This window comes from Anneissia japonica, unplaced genomic scaffold (genome assembly GCF_011630105.1).
Source record: "Anneissia japonica isolate Jap-2015-1 unplaced genomic scaffold, ASM1163010v1 scaffold997_len2565447_cov190, whole genome shotgun sequence".
Lineage (NCBI taxonomy): Eukaryota > Metazoa > Echinodermata > Crinoidea > Comatulida > Comatulidae > Anneissia > Anneissia japonica.
The window spans coordinates 223,438-243,912 of NW_022696369.1; the positions used below are offsets into that span (position 1 = coordinate 223,438).

General features: G+C 34.6%; 2 protein-coding genes across 2 annotated transcripts; one reads left to right on the forward strand and one right to left on the reverse strand.

Annotated features, from left to right (window-relative positions):
• Nucleotides 1-4,429: 4,429 nt before the first annotated feature.
• LOC117101940 lies at nt 4,430-12,672 on the forward strand. Its single transcript, XM_033242062.1, has 6 exons — nt 4,430-4,649; nt 6,056-6,239; nt 6,503-6,693; nt 7,478-7,687; nt 8,159-8,440; nt 8,946-12,672. Exons 1-6 carry the CDS (start codon nt 4,460-4,462, stop codon nt 10,778-10,780), a joined length of 2,892 nt encoding a protein of 963 aa, XP_033097953.1. The 5' UTR covers nt 4,430-4,459; the 3' UTR covers nt 10,781-12,672.
• A 1,829-nt stretch (nt 12,673-14,501) lies between these two features.
• LOC117102036 (N-acetyltransferase ESCO2-like) lies at nt 14,502-20,470 on the reverse strand. Its single transcript, XM_033242250.1, has 10 exons — nt 20,348-20,470; nt 19,322-19,466; nt 17,783-18,870; nt 17,391-17,668; nt 17,170-17,301; nt 16,773-16,862; nt 16,584-16,661; nt 16,189-16,254; nt 15,433-15,638; nt 14,502-14,712 (listed from the first exon to the last, which is right to left on the reverse strand). The coding sequence occupies exons 2-10, from the start codon at nt 19,444-19,446 to the stop codon at nt 14,502-14,504; spliced, it is 2,274 nt and encodes a 757-aa protein (XP_033098141.1). The 5' UTR covers nt 19,447-19,466; nt 20,348-20,470.
• Nucleotides 20,471-20,475: the final 5 nt, after the last annotated feature.

Here is a 20,475-nt window from a genome sequence, read left to right on the forward strand (position 1 = left end):
TAAATATATATGTATATGTGTGTATATATATATGTCTATATATATACAGTATATATATATACACATATATATAAATAAATCACAGACATGTTTTAGAAGTCAACTTCCTTCATCAGTGTGAAACTTGCTAGTTATGCGCAATTATTTATAACAACTTACACCCGTGTATGTAAATTTTATTATGCATATATTGTTATTTATCTTAGCTGAAAAATGTTATCTCGCTATATATATAAGCGTTCAGAAACTTCAGATAGCTAAATAGAGAGCGTGATATTTAAGTGCGACAATTGTTCATTTAAAGAGGGTTTTTCCCAATTGAGGTATAAAGCATCTTTAAGTTTCAATTTGTATGAAGTATTTGCAGAGTCCAAAAAAGTAAAGCAGCTCTCATCAGAAAGTCGACGACAGGATTCTGCACTCTGCAAATGTTGGATGCCTGGGATGTGTTGTTCCGGACTAAATGCTCACGGACTCGTGTTGATAAGTGTCTGCTTATAGTTTCGCCAATATACGCGGGATTACATCCGGCACATACAACACGAAGGCGGAGCAAGTCTGGGACAGGGTCTTGAATATTAAAGAAGTTACTATTATAGTCGAGTGGGTTCGACCTAGTTTTAGTACGTTCTCTTCGTCCATGGAAAGACGTAGAGAGGAGAGATTGGTAACCGTTTCACCAGCCGTGAATGACAAGACCGTGTTCGTATTTAGCCTTTTTAATTTTGCCCCATGTATTTTCGTCATTTTGGTACTTAACAAAAAAGACTACAATCAAGGTATAATAAATATTTTGGACTCTGATAAATAAATATTATCTCATCCATAGGTGCTTATAATTACAACTTAGCTGAGTTTCTTTGCGAAATACTAGATTATGTGCTACCTAAAACATTTATGGCCACATATTCATTTAGTTTCGTCAACACTGTTAAATCTCTTGATACGGCTAATACATTTATGGTCTTGTTCGATGTAAAAAGTCTCTTAACTAACGTCCCTTTACTCGAATCTATCGATTTAGCGATTGAGTAATGAGTATATTGTAAATGATGATAACTATAGTTCTAAGTCTACAAAAAAGGAACTTAAATAAATAGTTATTTTTGCTAAAGCCCAGACGCATTTCCTTTTTAATAAAAATGTTTATGACCAAATTTTGGGGTATCAATGGGCTCCCCATTAGCTCCGATCCTAGCATATTTGTTTATGGGACACTATGAACAAAAGTGGTTGGACAACCCCACAGCGCGGCCTATGTTTTTTCGCAGTTATGGAGACGATATCTTTTGTTTATTTCCATCTAAAAATCATGCTAATTTAATTTCTAATTTCATCAATAGATAGAATCAAAACATCAGGTTTACTGTGGAAGGAGAAGAACAGGATCGGTTACCTTTCCTCGGTATACTCCTGTATAATATTGGTTCATGATCTCTGAAAACATCAATCTACCGCTAGAAAACCTTCACAGGGTTTCTCACTAACTACCATAGTTTCACCCTCATGGATGCCTAAAAAACGGGAATTAAAATCCGCACCCTAATTGATAGAGCCCATAGAATTGACAGCAATTTGTTCATTGGGACACTATAAACGGGTTTCATAATGACCTTACAGAATTAATAGCGATTTTAAAGAAAAATATGTACTCTAAATATAGAAAAACGATTAAATATTATCTTAACAAATCTCTTTATGGCCTCTCCCCCAAAACTTCACCCTCCCTTTCCCCTTTGATGGTGACGGAACCTGTGTATTACAGGTATTAATTGGCATTATTGGGATCAGCCATCAGCGTTCAACGTAAAATTAAATTAATATGATCATTATTATGGTTTTCAAATCTTACAAAAATAATAACTTGTTTAATATCAAAGACACTGTCCCAGACTTGCTCCGCTCTTGTGTTGTCTATAAAATGTGTATGTGCCGGATGTAATTGTGCGTATAGTGGCGAAACTAGCCGACACTTACCAACACGAGTCCGTGAGCATTTAGTGCGGGACGCATTATGCTTTTCCCCATACAGTTAAGGCAAAAATGATAGAGGACGCTATTTAAGGTCAGTTAGGTAAACTGATAAATATGAATATACATACGTGGTGACTTCTCTCTCGCGAAAGCAGTGTTCGCTGCTAGTGGATGATGATAAATAATTAAAAAAGACCAACAACCACTTCATATAGGTCCGAAACTTGCTAAAGAAAATCAATAATAATACTTCTAAAACCTTCCATGATTACTCCGATCCTCCCAATCAAAACTCTTTATTTCTTTCTCCAGTGAATATTGAAGACGAGATTTATACAATTGTCAGCTCTTGCCCTGCCTGGCATTGTTGGCATCTGTGAGAATATTGTGAAGCAATCTATTGATCTTATTCTTTTTTCACTCAATCATATCTTTAATATATCTTTCTCCACTGATGTTTTTATGAAAACAACAAAATTAATACCGGTACCTATTTTTAAAAGGGTAATAACTCTGACCCTAACAATTATCGCCCAATTTACATTCTTCCCATTTTTTCAAAGACCCAATTGAAACACTTATTTATGGCCGTACTTAAGTTCATAAACAAATATAATATTCTCTATAACAAACAATTTGGTTTTAGAAAACACTATTCAACTTCTGCTTTAATTGACACGGTAACAAGATTACAGATGCAATTCAAAATAATTCCTTCTTTGCATCTGAACTCTTTATTGAGCTATCGAAGGCATTTGAAACTATAGATCATTTAATCTTAATTTCTAAGCTATATAATTATAGAATCCGTGGTGTTTGCCTTAATTTCTTTAAAAGTTACCTCTCAAATAGGATCCAATGCACAAAAACATTTAAATTATATTTTTGATTTTTAATCCACTACCGTACCTGTGGCGTGCCTCAAGGTACGGTACTCTTCCCTATTATTTTTTTTTACTGTATATCAATATTTACCAAATGCCTCTACGATTCTTACTTTTTATATTTATGCAGACGATACTATCATTTTAACCCCTACCTTAAGGACATTTTTTTCTGAAAAAGTCAAAAAAAATCTTCTCAAATTATTACTCCTTATCTTAAATTTATAATTTGTATTATTATGCTTCCTGATAGTTACCGGTACTTATCCTTTTTCGTTTAAGTGTTTGTTGTTTTTTTTTTTTTTTTTTTCTTTTGTTTAGTATCTGTTTCATTGTTTAAATATAATATTCAATTGTTTTAAGTATGACTCTGTTTGCCCAATGCAAGTGTCAATTGGAGCCACATCCAATTGATTTCACTTCAGGGCATTTGCCCCTTTCTTGATACTTTTGAAACTATTCTACTGATATATTTATTATAATTATATTTTTGTAAAGAAGTAAATGTGATTTGAATTGAATCACATGAAGGTAACTTCATAACTGGTGTTTACTAAAGATGAAAATAAATAGGTATTTGAGAAAAAGCGTATGTGCTCATCGGGATTCAAACCCAAGACCTTCGGATTACCGTTCAGATACTCTACCAATTGAGCTATAAGGCCCAGTGGTATACACCCTTAGATTTTCCTATTAGGACGCGTTTTTTTTTTCTCAAGGTACGGTATTGTAATAATAAATCATCACATGAAAATAACTTTCATATGAAGGCACCTCCACTGGTGGTAATTAAAGATGATAACAAGTATTTGAGAAAAACCTATGTCCCCATCGGGATTCGAACCCAAGACAATTCCGACTATTATTCGGATACCGGTATTCTACTAATTGAGGTATGAGGCCAAGCCTTGGATTTTTTCATTAGGACACGTTTTTCTCAAGGTAATAGGTAGTTTTCGTTAACCTTAACTTTAACGTTAGTAGGCCTACCCAAATGCAACGCGATAACTTCGCCCCTTTTGTAAACAAATCGAAATACGCATGCACAAACCCGTCACACGTACGTCGAGCACGTAAAATCCTGATTAACGTTATCCGCAACGGAAGATGAATGAATTATGATGTCATCTGTTAACGTTAAGGTTAACGTCGTGCGGCGAAAACTCCCTATTGCGTAACGCGCAACGAATAATAGCAAATCACATGAAAGTAAACTTTGGTATTGTGATACACCTCCACTGCTGTTAATTAAAGACAATAAATATTTTAGAAAAACGTATGTCCACATCAGGATTCGAATCCAAGACTCTTATCTTGTTAGAAATTAGGAAATAAAATAAATGGTTTAGAATGGATGTACAGTTACTGCATGCTGTTAAAAAAGGATTTCTTTGAAATATCTAGACCCTTTTTTTCCCTTTTTTTTTTAAATACATGCCAAGTTTTCAAATCCCAATGGAGTGCAAGGCCGGATGTAATCTCATGATCCATCCGGATTTACTCAAGGTCAACTGCCAGACGATACCATACTACAAAGTGTGAAAGAAAACAAATAAAATAGGGCGCTCTCTACAGTTGATAGGAAGAGCAAGAAATTCAAAATGTCACCGCGAAAAAAGCAGGATGTCTCGTTTGTGTGTAGTCCCGGAGACCGTACAAATCTTGATGAGACAGTTCCACCTTGCGAACACTGTGAAAAATACTTTTTTTACCAACATTCAACGTTCAACTTTTTCGATGCTTCATTCCTGCTCATTTCCATGGCCACATATCTCGTCGACATTGTTACCGGTAGGTAGGCCTACTCAATCAACGAAGTCAGATGACACTGTTGACTGTGCGGTGCAAGCTAGGCCCTAGGATAGTCCTAGCCTAGCCAGTTGCCCTCTACCCGACCCTGGCTAAGAAAGGTCTATCTAGGCTAGGCTGCAATCAATCATCAGTGAGGCGCGGCCTGGCTGGCTATATGCTGGGCCTCTGGTGGCACCTATTACGGTGCTGATGCACTTTCGTACCAAACTTTTAATTCTTAATTTTTTTTACCTCAATGTTTTTCTCACAGTCACAACACATAATTATAAAACATTTTTACATGATTCAAGCACTCACAAAGTACATTTTTCAACAAAAAAGATACCTTTAGGCTTTGTAAATCGTCGTGGCTAGAAATACTGTACCGTATTTCTACTTCAATTTGCTAAATAAAGGTATGGCAAATTGGATTACATCACCATCACCCAGTGAAGAGCCAGAATGTGTGTGACGTCATCTTTCAAGATCAGCATTGCAGATCGTCCACACACAGTGTGAGATGTTGTAAGGTGAGCGGTGTGCGTGTACTTGCGAATAAGTACTCAACTTAGCACATGATTAGCTAGGCAAGAGTTCTAATTACCCAGCACATCATTTCGCGTTTCACCGCTCATTGTGGGTGATCTGAAATGCCAGTCTTGAAAGATGACGTCAAGCACATTCTGGCTCTTCATTGGGTCATAGTAATTCTTTAAGTAACATGACCTCCGAAAATTTCGCTATGGTTTATTTTTATACTATAGGTTAAACAGTGAAATAATGGCAACACACACTAAACAAAATGGGTCTTCTATTTTTGAAAGATTGTTTAGTCTGCCAAAACATAACTGGAAGATAGTAAACTGATTTTGTATAGTGTGTGTTGCCATTATTTCAATTAAGTTTTGAGAGACTAAACAAATTCTCAATTTTTGTAGATGTAGTATGTAGATATTGTAGTATGTAGATATATCCTTTGCAAATATTTTAAAGAATTAAATATGTTGATGATATGACCCTCCGTTAAGGATTTATGATTTTTTTAAATAACATGACATCCGAAATATGGCCGAAATGCTATGTTGTTTCTGTTGGTTACGCTTCTCTGCTCAGCACTGTTTGTCATCGATCAAACATGTCTACCACAGCGTGAAAAAGGCATATTTACCAGATTTTGCCAAAAATTAGGCTTTGACCAAATCATAGTATAATAACCAATGCAATTATGCAGCAATTACGATTCCGCGCACTTATTTTCCTGGTAATTTTGCACGCAAATTTGAGCTGATTTTTTAGATATCCTCAGTGCAATTAAAAAAACTTTACAGTATATAGTCTATTTACAGTACTGTACATACATTTTCTGAACATTTACCTTTCATTTAATTCCTTTTACACATCATCAGATATGATTGTGTGTGTGCAATACTTAAATGCAAATGAGTACTTCTGGGGATTTCTGACTCTGTTTTTCACAATTGCTCCATCGATCATCGTACACATCTTCAGCGCTCGATGGTATCTGATAGACGATGACATGACAACTTCAGATTGGCTGCTTCACGTATTCCAACTTGGTACCCTCAAAAGGTGAGAGAGTGAAGAAATTGAAAACATTTTTAATGTCTACATTATTTCTGTGTTGAATTGTTTTCAATTTATTATAAATTGCACTGCAGTTCTTTATTATTATTTAAATTACATAAACATATTCTTGAATTGTAATAAAGGAAATAGAGACAAATTCTCTGTTATGCAATATCATTTACAATACAAAACAGTATTATCAAGTGAATGAAATATTTCCAATTGAATTTATAGGAAATACAGTAGTAAGTCCTGCTTTCTTATAGGTATGTGTGTGTATTCCAAACTGGTCTAGAAGCAAGAAGGTCACATGATGCCAGTGATTTTGAGCTTCTTTGTCATCAGCAAAGTGATGTATCAATGCTTCGTTTATTTGAGTCCTTCATGGAATCAGCTCCTCAGATTGTTCTTCAACTCTACATCATGGTTGCCACCAATGATGAAAATTATTTCACAGGTACTGTAAGAATTTATTTTCGTTAGTAAAGAAACAAATTTTAAATACTGAAGGTAGAGAAATAAATAAATATAATCAATGATTTAAAAAAAAAAAAATCTTCATTATCAATTAGACAACAAAGCAGAGGTATAATCTATGATTAAACAATATAAACAGGCTATGCTTATTACACACACCCCATGTTGTACCTTCCAGGGCATACAATAATATCACAGATGTGTTCACATTACAGAGTGCTGTAGGCGTGTTATTTAGTGCAAAATTAGGAAGGATTTAAGGTTAGGATTGGACCAACTAATCACTCTGATAAAGGGATTACAATTGTGTGTTAGTACTAAGTTATCCCTCTCTGACTCTTGATCTCATGCTTGGTGGCTTATTGTTATTGTTTAGGTGGCTTATTGTTATTGTAGATGTGTACACAGGGAGGCGCATTCATGTAAATTGTAGATTTCATGTGCTACGTTGTTTTCATTTTGGTTTAAGCATACCCATATGAGTTCAAAGCATTGGTATTAATAAATACATGATGATGTTATAAATAATATAATATATAACGATAACATACACAACTATGATTGTACAGTACATATCAAATATTTAGTATAATAAATCAAGGTCTACTTTGTGAAAGAGATTATTGCGCTCGGTCACTGAAAGTGAAACACACAAGAGTGTAGAGTTCACAGGTTTACCCCTGACTGCATTTTGTATCCAAAATACTTTCTGCATTTCATGTTGCTCTTACTAACAACTTTGTAAAACGTTTTACATCTTTTAGGTGTCTCAGCAGCGGTTTCCCTGACATCACTGTGCTGGGCGATTGCAGCTTACAGTAAAGCACAACGAAAGATACGGATTGATAAAGAACGTATATCATGGCCAGGCCTAGTCTTTCAGACCATATGGCGAATTGGGATGGTCTCATCACGTGTTATGGCTCTAGTGCTATTTGCTTCAGTTTTCAAGGCTTTCATTTTTCCTGTTGTTGGTAATTATGATTTATATGTCTTGGAAACTTTTGGTAGGAAAAAATTAAAATTATTGCACTACAAAAAATACTTTAAAATCATGAAATTATTGTTGCATACTGTTTTAAATGTGAGTTTTAAATAAAGTTTTAATGAATCTTATTTAAGGTATTCTGTCAGTCGGTGAGAACATTTGTCAATTGGTTTTAAACCCGCTCACTTCTGTCCTCTATTTGTAGACGCCTTATTTTAATTTGTTGATGATATACTATGCATCATTTCCATTTGTACAGTATTTCATAAAGTAGTGAAACATTTAAAGTATTTCATAGGTTTATGTAATTAGGTTTTGATGTTTGAAGCAATTTTATATATCCTAATCCGTAGGCAGCTGTATCAGTATTTGTTTTAAAACAATTTGTGAAACAGACACATAATTTGTTTTGCTTTATAAAACATTCAAAGTTTTGTAAATTCTTATTGATAACCAGGTGCCCATTGGCTGTTAATGCTGCTGTGGGTGTATCAACAAAACACTGACTTCTGTTCAAGTTGGCTAGAAGAACGGCTCTTTAATGTCATCATCAGCATCGTATACATATTCTGTTTCTTCAACTTGAAGGAGGGAACTTCACGGTTCCGCATTGTTGCTTTTTACACAGTCATGTTAGTTGAGGACACGATGCTTGTGGTCCTTTGGACAGTGTACAGTGATCAGGATAATCAATACAATGCAGCTGGTTACAGTATTGTTTATGGTGGATTCATCATTGGTGAGTTTATTTGGGTATTTTTTATTGCGTAAATGAAGCTCACATACAAAACAGTCTGTTGCAGCATACGCTGAATTGAAAGACTGAGTAAAATTACAAAGATGTAAAATTGGAAAATAAAAATTTACAAATTATTATTAAAATATTGCAATTATTAAATATGAATACAGATGAAGTCACAAATTACAAAGACAGGTTTGTAAATCATAAGTTTTAGTTATATTTTATAGATAAATCTATTTCCTTTTGTGCTTTAGGTGATAAATCTAGTCATGAAACCTAACTGAATAAAAATTATAATTAAAACAATGAAATAGAAAATAAAATGTAAAATAAATGATAACACATAAAAATATTAATAGCAATAATTAGTAATATATATTGAAGTGTTCAGAATTTCAATCAGTAGCATCAAGCTATTTATGACTCTTTAATGATTGCTGCGGTTTTTTTTTGGTTTAGATTTAATTTTTAAATTTTAAAGTTGTTCAATTATTTTGTGTAGGTATACTCAGTATGGGAATATACTACAGGTGTTTTCACCCAAGTGGACAAATTTCACTCTCCACAACGATTCTTAAAGACATCGAGAAACACTGCCCTCATGACCATTTGTACACAAATCCAAGAAATTCACCTAAATCTCCGGGACTTGATGCCGAAATCTCTTTCCGATCAAGATCTATGTCTCCACAGGATTCTTCTGGAGAAATTGGCCACAGCTTCACCAGTGATAGGGATTACCAGTTGAACTACAGCTTGGATAAATCATCTACAGAGGAGTCATCATTTTTCTCTTCGAATATAGCAACTCAAAGAAGTCTAAGTGACAGCTGTTTGCTTGATTTAACCACAAGAGTGGGAATGCAGAAAATTAATAATCAGGGTGTTAACTGTCTCACGCAAGACAAATTGACCTATGAACTTGGGTTAACATTCACAGACTACCGTTTGAATTGTACAGGTTTTGCAAGTATTCTTGCTGGACAATACGACATGGCGAAGGAGACAGCTTTAGCCAGCAGCAATCTCGACCAGGCAACTTCAGAAAACCATATAGAATCCACTCCTTCACAGGGTAAGGTCAATGTAAAGGGTTCTGATGGTAGACTGGACATTACTCAAGGGTCCTCATTGCAAGAGATGCCGAACTTATCCCTACAGTCACCAGGCTTAATGACTAGGTATGAAGCAGAAAAGATTTACTTGGATATTCTGGACCTAGAACGTACCTCTGTGCCATCTAAGCGGCAGCTAGTTTTCAGATCAGTAGAGAACGTAGCACAGAAAGATGAGTCTCATAAAACTAAACAGAAGGAAAAAGCAGGAAAGGAACAGGTAGTGGAGCCATCGTCAAAAATGGTTAAAAAGAGACATAAACCTTATATTCTGTGGAAGTTGGAAGAACAAAGGAAGAATAAACCAGCACCAGGTGATGAAAATAAATTTAGTGCAACTGGTGATACAATAGAACAACCAAGAGAACCAAGAACCGGCAGACAAATTGACATCATTCCAAAAACAAATGAAGACTGCTCAGCTAGTGAACTAAATGGAATTGAAAAGTCAATTGGATTGGCTGATAGTAAAAATACTGCTAAGAGTGGTGATCATTACAAAATTGTAGAAGAAAACAGACAAGCAGCTTCTGGAGAAGTAGTTGGTTTATGTATTCAGGATTTTAAGAATTCTTCGGATTCATTAAATAATGCCAGAACAACAGACAGAGCAGCAGGTTTACCAGGTTGTCCTTTAAAAGAAAGTAATTCAACAGTCAATAAATCAGTGAGAATAGAACCAACAATAAGCAAAAAGTTGCAACCTGATGGGAAACAACCTATGAGGTCTCCTCTTGGATGCAATAGTCTTGGACATGGCAGAGCTAAGCAAAGTGTGGCTATTCCAAGACGTAAACACAGTTTCAAATCAGCAGTTCCACGACTAACTCTGTCACATTCACCAAGCGATTCCTCCAACAAAGAGAACAGTCCATGCACACCATCATCAACAAACAAGAATACAGGGAAGGTGTCTGAAGGCTTTGATGCTGATAAAGGCATAACAAGTAATTCCAAGACCTTAAAAAGTCCAGTGCTCCAGGAAATAGCACTCAGTAACAAGCTTGCAAATTCTCAACCCACCAACACCTTGAGGAGCTGTTTTGACGTTGGTGGCAAGTCAGCACAATGTTCACCATCTGTTCGAAGCTTACAACTTGCAATCTTCAGTCCTGATAACCAGTCTACCCCAGGAACCAGAGAAAAGAAAATGGGTCGTAGATCACTTGGAAAAATCCCACTAAATACTGTGGCTGATAAGATAAGCATATTTACAAATTAATCAATTGTAATCAAAGAAAAACTCACATTGTACTTACTGTATTGCAGCCAATGACAACTCACTTTTCCCTGTGCTAGAGAAAATTTAGTGTGTCCTGAGCTACATTGTTCCATGTGAATGCAAGTCCCTGTTAGCATACAGCCTGGTAATATCTGTGTAGGAGGCACGGACATTGCAGATGGCTGTAACACTTCCAAGATGCTTATCATGTATCTGTACAAATGCTCACAGGGCGCAGCTTATCTTTTAACGTGGCGTGGCATGTATCGGAATATCCACATACACCTATTACTGTAATTGTAGACGTCTGGCAAGGTTTTAAACCTTATCTCGGTAGGGGCATCTTGTAAAATTTAGCATGCATCCAGTGTAAAATGTTGTCATTTGAATTGGGTAGTAGCAGTCTGCAGCATATTGCTTTTTTGTTTTACAGTTAGATATTCTTTATATTTAATACAAATAAGTCATTTGTAAATTATTTTATACTGTATATTGGAATATGCTAGTTCTTACAAATCATGAATTGTAATTTTTAATACAGTAATTGTGCCTTCTGCACTATAAAATCCAAAGTTAAAGGATGGATTGCTTTTTAAAACATTTTAAATGCTATGTAACTGTAATTTTAACATTTTAAATGTACATTTTTTTTTTATCTGTAAATAATGCCTATATAGTATATATTTTATACCACTTTATATTTGAAACAGTAACATTTTAGTCCACACATTTTTTTTTGGAAAAAGTATTTCAATTAGTAAAGTTAACAGACAAGTATTTAGATCTGAAATATCACAGCATTTGTACAGTGAAACCACATGCAATACTGTACTGCATTTAATAATCTTTCTTTTTGTTTTTAGTTACCTTATTATTTTTCAGGAGACTATTAGGACAATGCATTCCAGTCCCCATTTATAATTTTTATATATTTTATGCAAACTAGTCATTTTTTAAGTTTCCTGTGCAAATACAGTTGTGCACTGCTTTATTCAATTAGAGAATAGGAGTTGATAATCAAAGTCATCAACAGTTTGTGGTAGGTTTTCACAATACAGGTAATAATATATTGTACAATGCAAGTATAATTATGCATTAATGTTTGTACCCAGAACCTTATGATTTTAAGCTTACCAATTCAGTAGTATGCAAATTGATAATACAGCATTTTATTTCTTTCCAAGTTAAGAATTTTCTTTGTAGATTGTAGCTCAATTATTAAACAAGTGGCTGTTGCATTTTGCCATTATTAGCTACATCTTGATTTTCTTGTGATGTTTTCATAACTCTTTTCAACTTCAAATTCATCCACAAATTGAAGTGCCATTTTTTGTACACTACAATGATGATGCAACATACAAAATGCATGCAAAAAATGACATTCTAACTATAATCACACAATATACAGTAGTGACAATGTTTAATGCAGTATTGTTGGCTTAAAAGCCAGACTGCAGAGGAATAAATTATTTTGATATATTTTAGGACTAAAACTGATTTTGAGGAACAGTTAAAAAAATGGAAAAATTTGGTAACGGTTAATTAGGTAGATTTCTGAATACAGTATTGAAAAACTGGTGGTAAAAGGATGGTTACCCTTTATATTTGGTAGGGGTTTTTTTCATGATTTCTTGTGTGAAATACACCCAGGATAAGTTGGAAGACTTAATTCTCTATTGGGTTCTTTTGGCAATTTCCTTGCCAAGAGACAACTAGTAAGAAAAGATAAACATTTTTATACTGTACAGTATTTTATTAGAAAAAAAATTAGCAATGATTTTTTTTTTATACAAAGAGACAGAAATTTCATGAATCCAAGATCATTTAATACAAATCTGATGCCTAAATCTACTACAGTATATAGACAAGAAAAATGCTTTAAAAACTTCTTATTTTACAAGAACATACAGTAGCATATCTGATAATGGTATGAAGAAACTCAATACCCTGTATCATGCATTTTTGCCTGTCATCCTACAGTTTTAGGCCTAGAAAAATGTAACACTCATTCAGATAATGGTAAATGGCAAGTATACTTGCTAAAGATTCTAATTTGATTTAATATGGTTAAAATGGGATTCCTTGTGTAGGATGTAATATAAACCTTTTTTAACACATTAGAATCCCAAAATAATGTGTACAACATAATGTATTTATACAATGATAATACTACAGTATATTGATTGTTCAATACCAATCTACTTGGTATTGTGCTGCTTTTGTATACAGTTAAAATTGCTGAATAATTTTTAAGTTGATATTATTTTACATGCCAAATTCTTGTTTTCCATTAATTAACGATCTGTAAGTCAAATTTTATCTAAGCCGAACAGTTTTTTAATGTCATTTTGGATTTGACTTGGGCAAATTCAACTGTATACAGTATTGATAATTATTCTACAAGATTCTGGCCCATAACCAGGAGGGTGATGTTACACAACCCACTCTTCTTTGGGAAAGAAAGCTTCAACTCCACGAGTCTTCTGTATGAACACCTTTCCCCTGGTTAGGGGCCGGAGACTAATGTGGATACATATATTACTTCATAATAATAATGTCTTCTACATTGATTAAATACACACTTATTAGTATAGTAACACAAAAATGGATATATTATACAGTATTATATTATATAGCATTATACAGTGTTAGTATAAAGTCAAATAAAAGTATTTAGTTCAATCTTGTCATCCCTCAAAAGTTTAATCCTCCCTAAAAACATTTCTTTTATGAAAACTAAATAAAATCTGTGCAAAGCCTTCAAAATACATCATTCAAGGTGAATTAAGCTACAAAGCAATGGGGATTCAGATGTGAACAAGCCTGTAATCATTTCTCATTTTGGCCATAAAGTACCAAACCTTAGAAAAAAAAGAAATATGTAATCTATTTGTAGCGCCAGTTCTTGCCTCCCCATTATACAAAATTGTATTAATCTCCACTAATTGAGGTTTATGATTCTAGTATGTTATGACATGTGGGCCAGATACCATGTTTTTAGCATGAGCATATCTTCTGTCATCATCTAATTATATGTCTAGTTTTTGTCTTAGAATGCGCACATTGAAATATTTCCAGTGATTTAAAAAAATACTATTTATAGATTCATAATAATGTATTTCTTTGATTTTGTTGCTCATTGTTGGCCCATGTAGCTGTTTTGTTTGTCGACCTTTGAGTGCACACACCCCACTGTCATGTGAATCAAGATACTGTGCAAAATGAAAGGCGAGATGTTATCCTTAATTCAGTACAGTACTGAAATTACTAGGAATCTTCCTATTTTTTTTAGTAATTTGTTTGTGCTTTTATTTATTTTATATTTATCCGCAAAGCAACAGAGCACACGTCAGTAGTAAATTGCATTGCTGGCTTGACCAAATCTTGAATTACAGTTGAACTTGCCTAAATCAAATCTAAAATGCCATTGACAAATTGTTCAGTTTATTAGAATTCGACTTACAGATTGTTAATGGAAAACAACAATTTGGCATGTAAAATAAGATCGACTTACTTAGGCAGGCGACTCAGGCAAGTTTAACTGTATATACAGGTCTCCCTCTAATTAAAGACCCCTAAAATTAAATTCCACTGTTCTGTGGTCCCAAATGTCTTATTTATATTATTAGAGACCAAAGCTGCGAAAGGCCATGTCACAAAAGTGTCATTAATTGGAGGGCGACCTGTAATTGTACAAAGAATACAGTTAGAGTAATGCAGTTTAAGGCCAACTAAGACAGTCGTACAATGCAACACAATACTTTTTATTATCGGATACAGGTTTCAAGTCATTACAAGAATTTATAAACATGTTTAATAATTTACTTAGTGAGTGCCCCCGACGCAGATCAGCGAAGACTTTACCATCGGGAGTTGGATCTGAAAAGGCAATATCTTCCTTGCCAAGAGTTGTTCCAAAGATGTAGTTCATTCTAAAAAGATAGAACATATTAGAAATATAACAAGCGATTTAATTCTGTATTCTTAAATTATGTGTAAAGTGTAAACTTAAAAAATATTACTGACAACTAGATCGCTAGTTGATGGGTACTGTTTAACTCCATTTACTTTTCCATTATTTACACCAATGCCACAATAGCATAGTACAGTACTCTCAAAGTTGATAGTGATTTTGCTTTATTACAAGTTAAGATATGTGGCCAAACCAGTCACTCATCGCAAAATTTTTAATTATTAATACAGGGTTGAACGTTAAAATGAGAGCTATAAAATGGTAAAAGAATCATTTAAATCTGACATTCCGTTATGAAGTTACAGGAGTTTAAAACATACAGCTGTTTAAAGAACAATATTTGAGAAATCAGCCTTTAAAGTTTATGATTTTGGGCATTTCTTAGGCAGAAACCATCACCAAATAATTGAAAATTGTTGTTTTAACATTGGAAATGGGAAAAATAACAGCATAGCATGATGTACAGGTTAGTTTAGTGCAAGAAAATATATTTCCAAAATTTTGACATTCCAGCATGTTTTGGCCATTATATCCAAAACAGGATTGGCGAAGAGCGACTGGTTTGACTTGCCTTTGCCACATATATTCACTTGCAAGGCCCGACTACACTGAAATGGGCTATGAAAATCATCTAGAAAATTATTTTTTTGTAAAATCAGGAATTAAGAGGATGTCAAACCTTAAACAATCAACCATTCTGCTTGCAATGTTCCTGCGGCGCATTTGGCCAGTTGCCCAAATTCGACTGACACCACAGACTACTGGTTCTGAAACATTACTGCAACACCAGGCTTTCTGCTTTTCATCTGCTATTTGTTCAATATTATTTTCACCAGCACTCATAACATGATCTTGCTGAGTGTTATCAGGAATTACACGATAACCCTGTAGAAGTAACAGGAAAAAACAAAGGTTCTGTTATGTAGCTTTATTCATGTATTTAAAATTCGGTAATGGTCTTTTCAACAACAACAAATGACAATTTTCAAGCATTAGAAAGAGATTTGGTCGTAGACCATATTTCTTTATATTGCACTCATTAGCGGGTTCTAACAGTGCTTTTTGCCTTGGTCATGGGATATAGATTCAGTCATACACAACATGGAACCTCTGCACCCCCGGAGAGTATTCATTTATACATGTAATCAGCACTACTAATTTCATTCTGAATCATTCACATCCTACAGAGTGAAGAGAGGCAAATGCAGATAATGGTTTTACCCAAGAACACAAGCAGTGACTGTTAGCTAATTCAGAGAATGTTTTAACTTGTTAGCTATTTCACAGTATGTAAGCCGAATTGAACCTAGTGTTATCACACTATCGGTGTGGTATCGGCTTAAAACTCTTCTATTTCAGTGGTTCATTTAAACTGAAACAAACGCAAATGCATATAAATTAACATAAACCAAATCAACCATAAAGCGGAACTAACCTCTTTGATTTCCTCAGCAATAAGGCAACCTGCCACCTTGTTTTCCAAGGAAATGAATAGCAGTGTCTACAACAAACAAACCATGAGACAATACATGTCAGAAATTAATATTTGTTATCAACTAATAGCAATTACATTAATGCTGAAAGTATGGAACATAGTTCAGTAACTCAAACTTATAATGAGTAGTCTCATTATAAGTCTTAGGAAGTAGTATTGTTTTAACTGATCATTATCATCAATGTTGACATTAAACGGCCCTGTTTCTGTGTGTGGGTTGGCTCATTTACAATGGATGACAACTCTCCATATCTTTATGCTAAATACATCTTTTATCTTTTCTTACCCATGAGTTTTAGGGTTTAAGTAACTGCTTAAATTAAAATTATTATTACCGTTGATGATGGCTTACAGGCAGCACCGCCATCAGGGAAGCCAAGTTCATGATCAACTAATTCTCGAACCTCTTCAACCTGAAAAGAACAAAAGATGATTTACAACAGATATCAATCAATCAATTAATGGTTAGGTACATAGAACAATGTCTCTAATTCTCCCATTATCAACAAAATTTATCCACTAACCTTCTTCTTGCAATATTTTGGGTCTTTTTCTGTGATTTGTATGATCCTTCCGTCATCGAATTCCTCAAGAATATGTTCATTCTTCCAGCCCTGCAGTAACAAAAATCGAATATATACAATCAACTAATTAATCAATCAAAAATAGGAACTCCAGCCCCTGGCTCCAGCCATGTAAAATAAAATTTTTGAGAAGTGCTTGACCATACAAAATGGTACATACATGGAATTTAAATTAAAAAAACTGCCGTTTTTGGAGTACCATTCTTCCTTCTTTCCCCTTTTTTTTCTTCTTTTCTCCTCTTTTTTTCCTTTTTTTTATTGTGCTGGGCTCTAACCCCCATGAATCTTCCCCCTCTAACCACCATCACCTCAACCACTATAAGCTGTAGGGACTTACAGGAAACTTGATGAATGATAAAAACTTCTTATGGAATTGTGCATGATCTGCCTCATCTTCTGGATGTCCTGCTGTGTACACCATTCCACATGTCTGACATTTTAATGCTCCAAACTGTTTTTGACCGGCATCCTATTATAGAAACAGAAATTGTTCATTAAAAAATGAAAGCAAAATTTTTTGAAATACCAAATAGTGTATACAAAGTCATCAATACTTACCAAAGTCATTTGTTCCAGGCCTCGTTTATCCTTCAACCTTGGAATCAAATGCCTGCTGGATATTCTGCTAGGTGTTCTTGGGTTACTAGTGGGTGAGCCTTTGCTAGCTTTTCTGGCAGTCCTTGGGGTGATTGTAGTAGGAGAGCCTTTAGATGCTTTCGACTGTACTGGTGTTGCTGAACCACTTGATGGGCTTGTTGGAGGGGTGAATACTGGAAACAACTTCACAGGCACTTTCTTAGGTATGACATCACTGATCAGTTGAGCGTTTGTGGGACCTTACAAAAATGAATTGTAGTTTTATTAAACTTTACATGAAGCAATTGTTCGTCTCATTTGTTGTACTATATAATGTGATGGCATACCTGTGAAACAATTAATTACCAACTTACTTTGAGATCCATGTGATAAGCTTTCTGGTGTTTCTAAGATTTTATTTTCTTGTGTCTGGTCAATCTTCTGAGTTTTCTTTGGGCTTTCTAAATAACACTTCCTTGGTGACCTGCGTGGCGAGCTGCGAGGTGAAACATTACCACCTTTTTTTGGTGTTTTTGGTTTAAAACTTGAATCGAGTGGTTCAATGCCCTCTATTTTCAATTCCTCTTCAAAATTACTTAAAGATCGCTTTACAGAAGAGTCTTGTGAATGGCATTTTTTCTTATCTGCTTTCATCATTTTTTCTAATGCTTTAGCAGCTTTTCCTTTCTGATTTCTCTTCCCTTTATTCAAATCCATCACATACATATGGATCCCTTTCCGAGCACTTTTTCCATTAGATCTGACTTGGTATTTTTTGGATGATTTTGGCGTTCCTTTGTGGTAAACATGCCCTTTTGTTGGAGTTCCTTTGTGAAAGACATGTCCTTTCCGTGGGGTATTTCTTCCTGATGACTGATCTAATGTCCCCTGTTCTGAGGTCTCTTTATTTGGAGACAGTTCAACTGGAGTATTTTGTGCTGACTTGTTTTGGAGTTCCTTATGAGAGGATTGTGTCTGATTGGAAGTTTTACGAGGTGAATGTCTAACGGAACCACATTTGGTTGGTGACTGTCTTTTCATAATTTTTTCATCATGCACTTTTTCATTTTTTTCAGCTTTTTCTTCCTTTGGATAGTTTGTAGAACTGAAAAACTTTTGAAGTTTGCTTGCTCCTTTTGCCTTAGCTCCACCTGTCTGCTTTTTTACTGGATGTTTCTTGGCCTTCTGTTTGAAATGTTTCTTTGATTGGTTAGTAACCGACACATTACATGCTTCCTGCTGCAGTTGGTCTGGGCTTTTGATGCCGATGCTATCAAGTACATCTCTGCGTGTTTTGCGTTCAAGGGGTGACAGGTACTTACAACTGGAATCTTTATTGTAGAATGACTGGGTGCCAAAAGGTGAAGTTAATTCTTCATTAGAAGATGCTGAATCTGATTCTTTTCTCTTTGAACCAAGATGCAATTCAGGTGATAAGCTTTTATTAACTTTTGGCTTTATCCTGTTGAAGAGGAATTTAGAGATATAAGATTAGTAGGTGTAATATCCAGGCCTCAAGTAATTTAAACCATCTGAATAGTTGAATGAAAAAATGTCCAAATTTGTCCTAAATGTATCTAATAGGATGATAAAATTATAAGAAAAAATATCTTGTATTATAACTTTTAATTTTTTCTGTCATTTACTTTGTTCTTCAGGACTAATATTTATTTACTTTTTTGCATTAAATTATTTTGTATTTTTATAATGACAACTCATCCTACTGAGTCAGAAGCATAGTCTTAATAATGTTAATAAAATCTATAATAAATTGATTAATTTGTAGATTTCATTGAATTCATGTTTTTTAACACTTTGCAATTGTAAACATGCTTTTAGTAAAACCACTTTTCAATGCTCCAGCTTACTGAATACACAAGTGGTGTGGTGATGTAAAGCTTGGTGGTACTCACAATTTAGTAGCTTCCTCATCAATGCTTGACCTTGCTGACTTGCGTTTCGGTGACATATCAAACAGTCTCAAGGGTGAGTTGACAATCTTTCGCTTACGCGTCTTTGGGTTGGACATACCGATCATTGTAGGCTAAACGTCCAGGGCTTGGTAAAAAACAAAGAGCAATTATGTACACAGTAGTAATTTTTACACTAGCTTCAATTAGTTTTTAAGAGGCAGTTGTTGTTACATGAGTCTTAAATGAATTCCAAATTGTGATTTCATGTTAATTATTTTATGTATGGATTGGAACATCCAATCAGAATTAGGAATTCATTGAAAGACTGGTGTAAGTATAGCCACTGTCTTTTAAAAACTTTGAATTTTACTGTAGGTACACATTTTAAATAGTATATTTTCAGCTTTCCACGCCAAGCGGTATATAAATCAATAATTTTTAGCAAATACTGTACAAGATTCAAAATAGGTGGAGAACCAATCATTCTGTGTCAAAGTTTATTATATTCTGAAATTTTAAAAACCACATTGAGCGATTTTGAGATTATTAATCCTTACGCTGCCGATTTCGCATAAATTCGAACACTGCACAGTTGGTGTACATTGCCACCACCACACATATACGAATAATATAGGCTATAGCCGAGGCCTAGTAGGCCTAGTAGACTCACTGTGTAAATAAGCCATTGCCACTTTCCCATAAATACGAATTGGTGAAGGCTTTTGCACATTTTGATGTGAAATTTGCCAGGTGGTTGTGTTGTTAGAAGTTTGAGTTTTGCAAATTGAAAATATGATGTTTTGAAATGCAGGAGGAGCAGCAGGCCCCTCACAGGTAGACCTAGCCTAGGCTACGCTAGACCGAGGCCCACCTTCTTACACAGTCACACAGACTATCGAACAAGCCAAGGAAAGCAGCCATCATTCATGCCTACAACTAAGGTTCATAAAACAAAATATCATTAGCCCTAGGCCTAAATCATATTTTTCAATAAAACTCAGACAGAATAAATAAATTCATACATACTCAAAAGAGGTGGTATATAAGTAAAACCTTACAAATATCCAGATAAGATGTTATCCGCGAAATACAAATACAGCGCGCGAAAAAGCAGTTCAGAGTTCATTAGATCCAGCCAACACTTGTCAAATCAA

Coding starts and splice junctions, on each gene's coding strand:
- LOC117101940 (XM_033242062.1), top strand. CDS start 4,460: ATGTCACCGCGAAAAAAGCAGGATGTCTCGTTTGTGTGTAGTCCCGGA. Junction 6,694..7,477: donor TGATGAAAATTATTTCACAG/GTACTGTAAGAA, acceptor TACATCTTTTAG/GTGTCTCAGCAGCGGTTTCC. Junction 8,441..8,945: donor TTATGGTGGATTCATCATTG/GTGAGTTTATTT, acceptor TATTTTGTGTAG/GTATACTCAGTATGGGAATA.
- LOC117102036 (XM_033242250.1), bottom strand. CDS start 19,446: ATGATCGGTATGTCCAACCCAAAGACGCGTAAGCGAAAGATTGTCAAC. Junction 16,662..16,772: donor CAAAATATTGCAAGAAGAAG/GTTAGTGGATAA, acceptor TGTTCTTTTCAG/GTTGAAGAGGTTCGAGAATT. Junction 14,713..15,432: donor AGAATGGTTGATTGTTTAAG/GTTTGACATCCT, acceptor CTATCTTTTTAG/AATGAACTACATCTTTGGAA.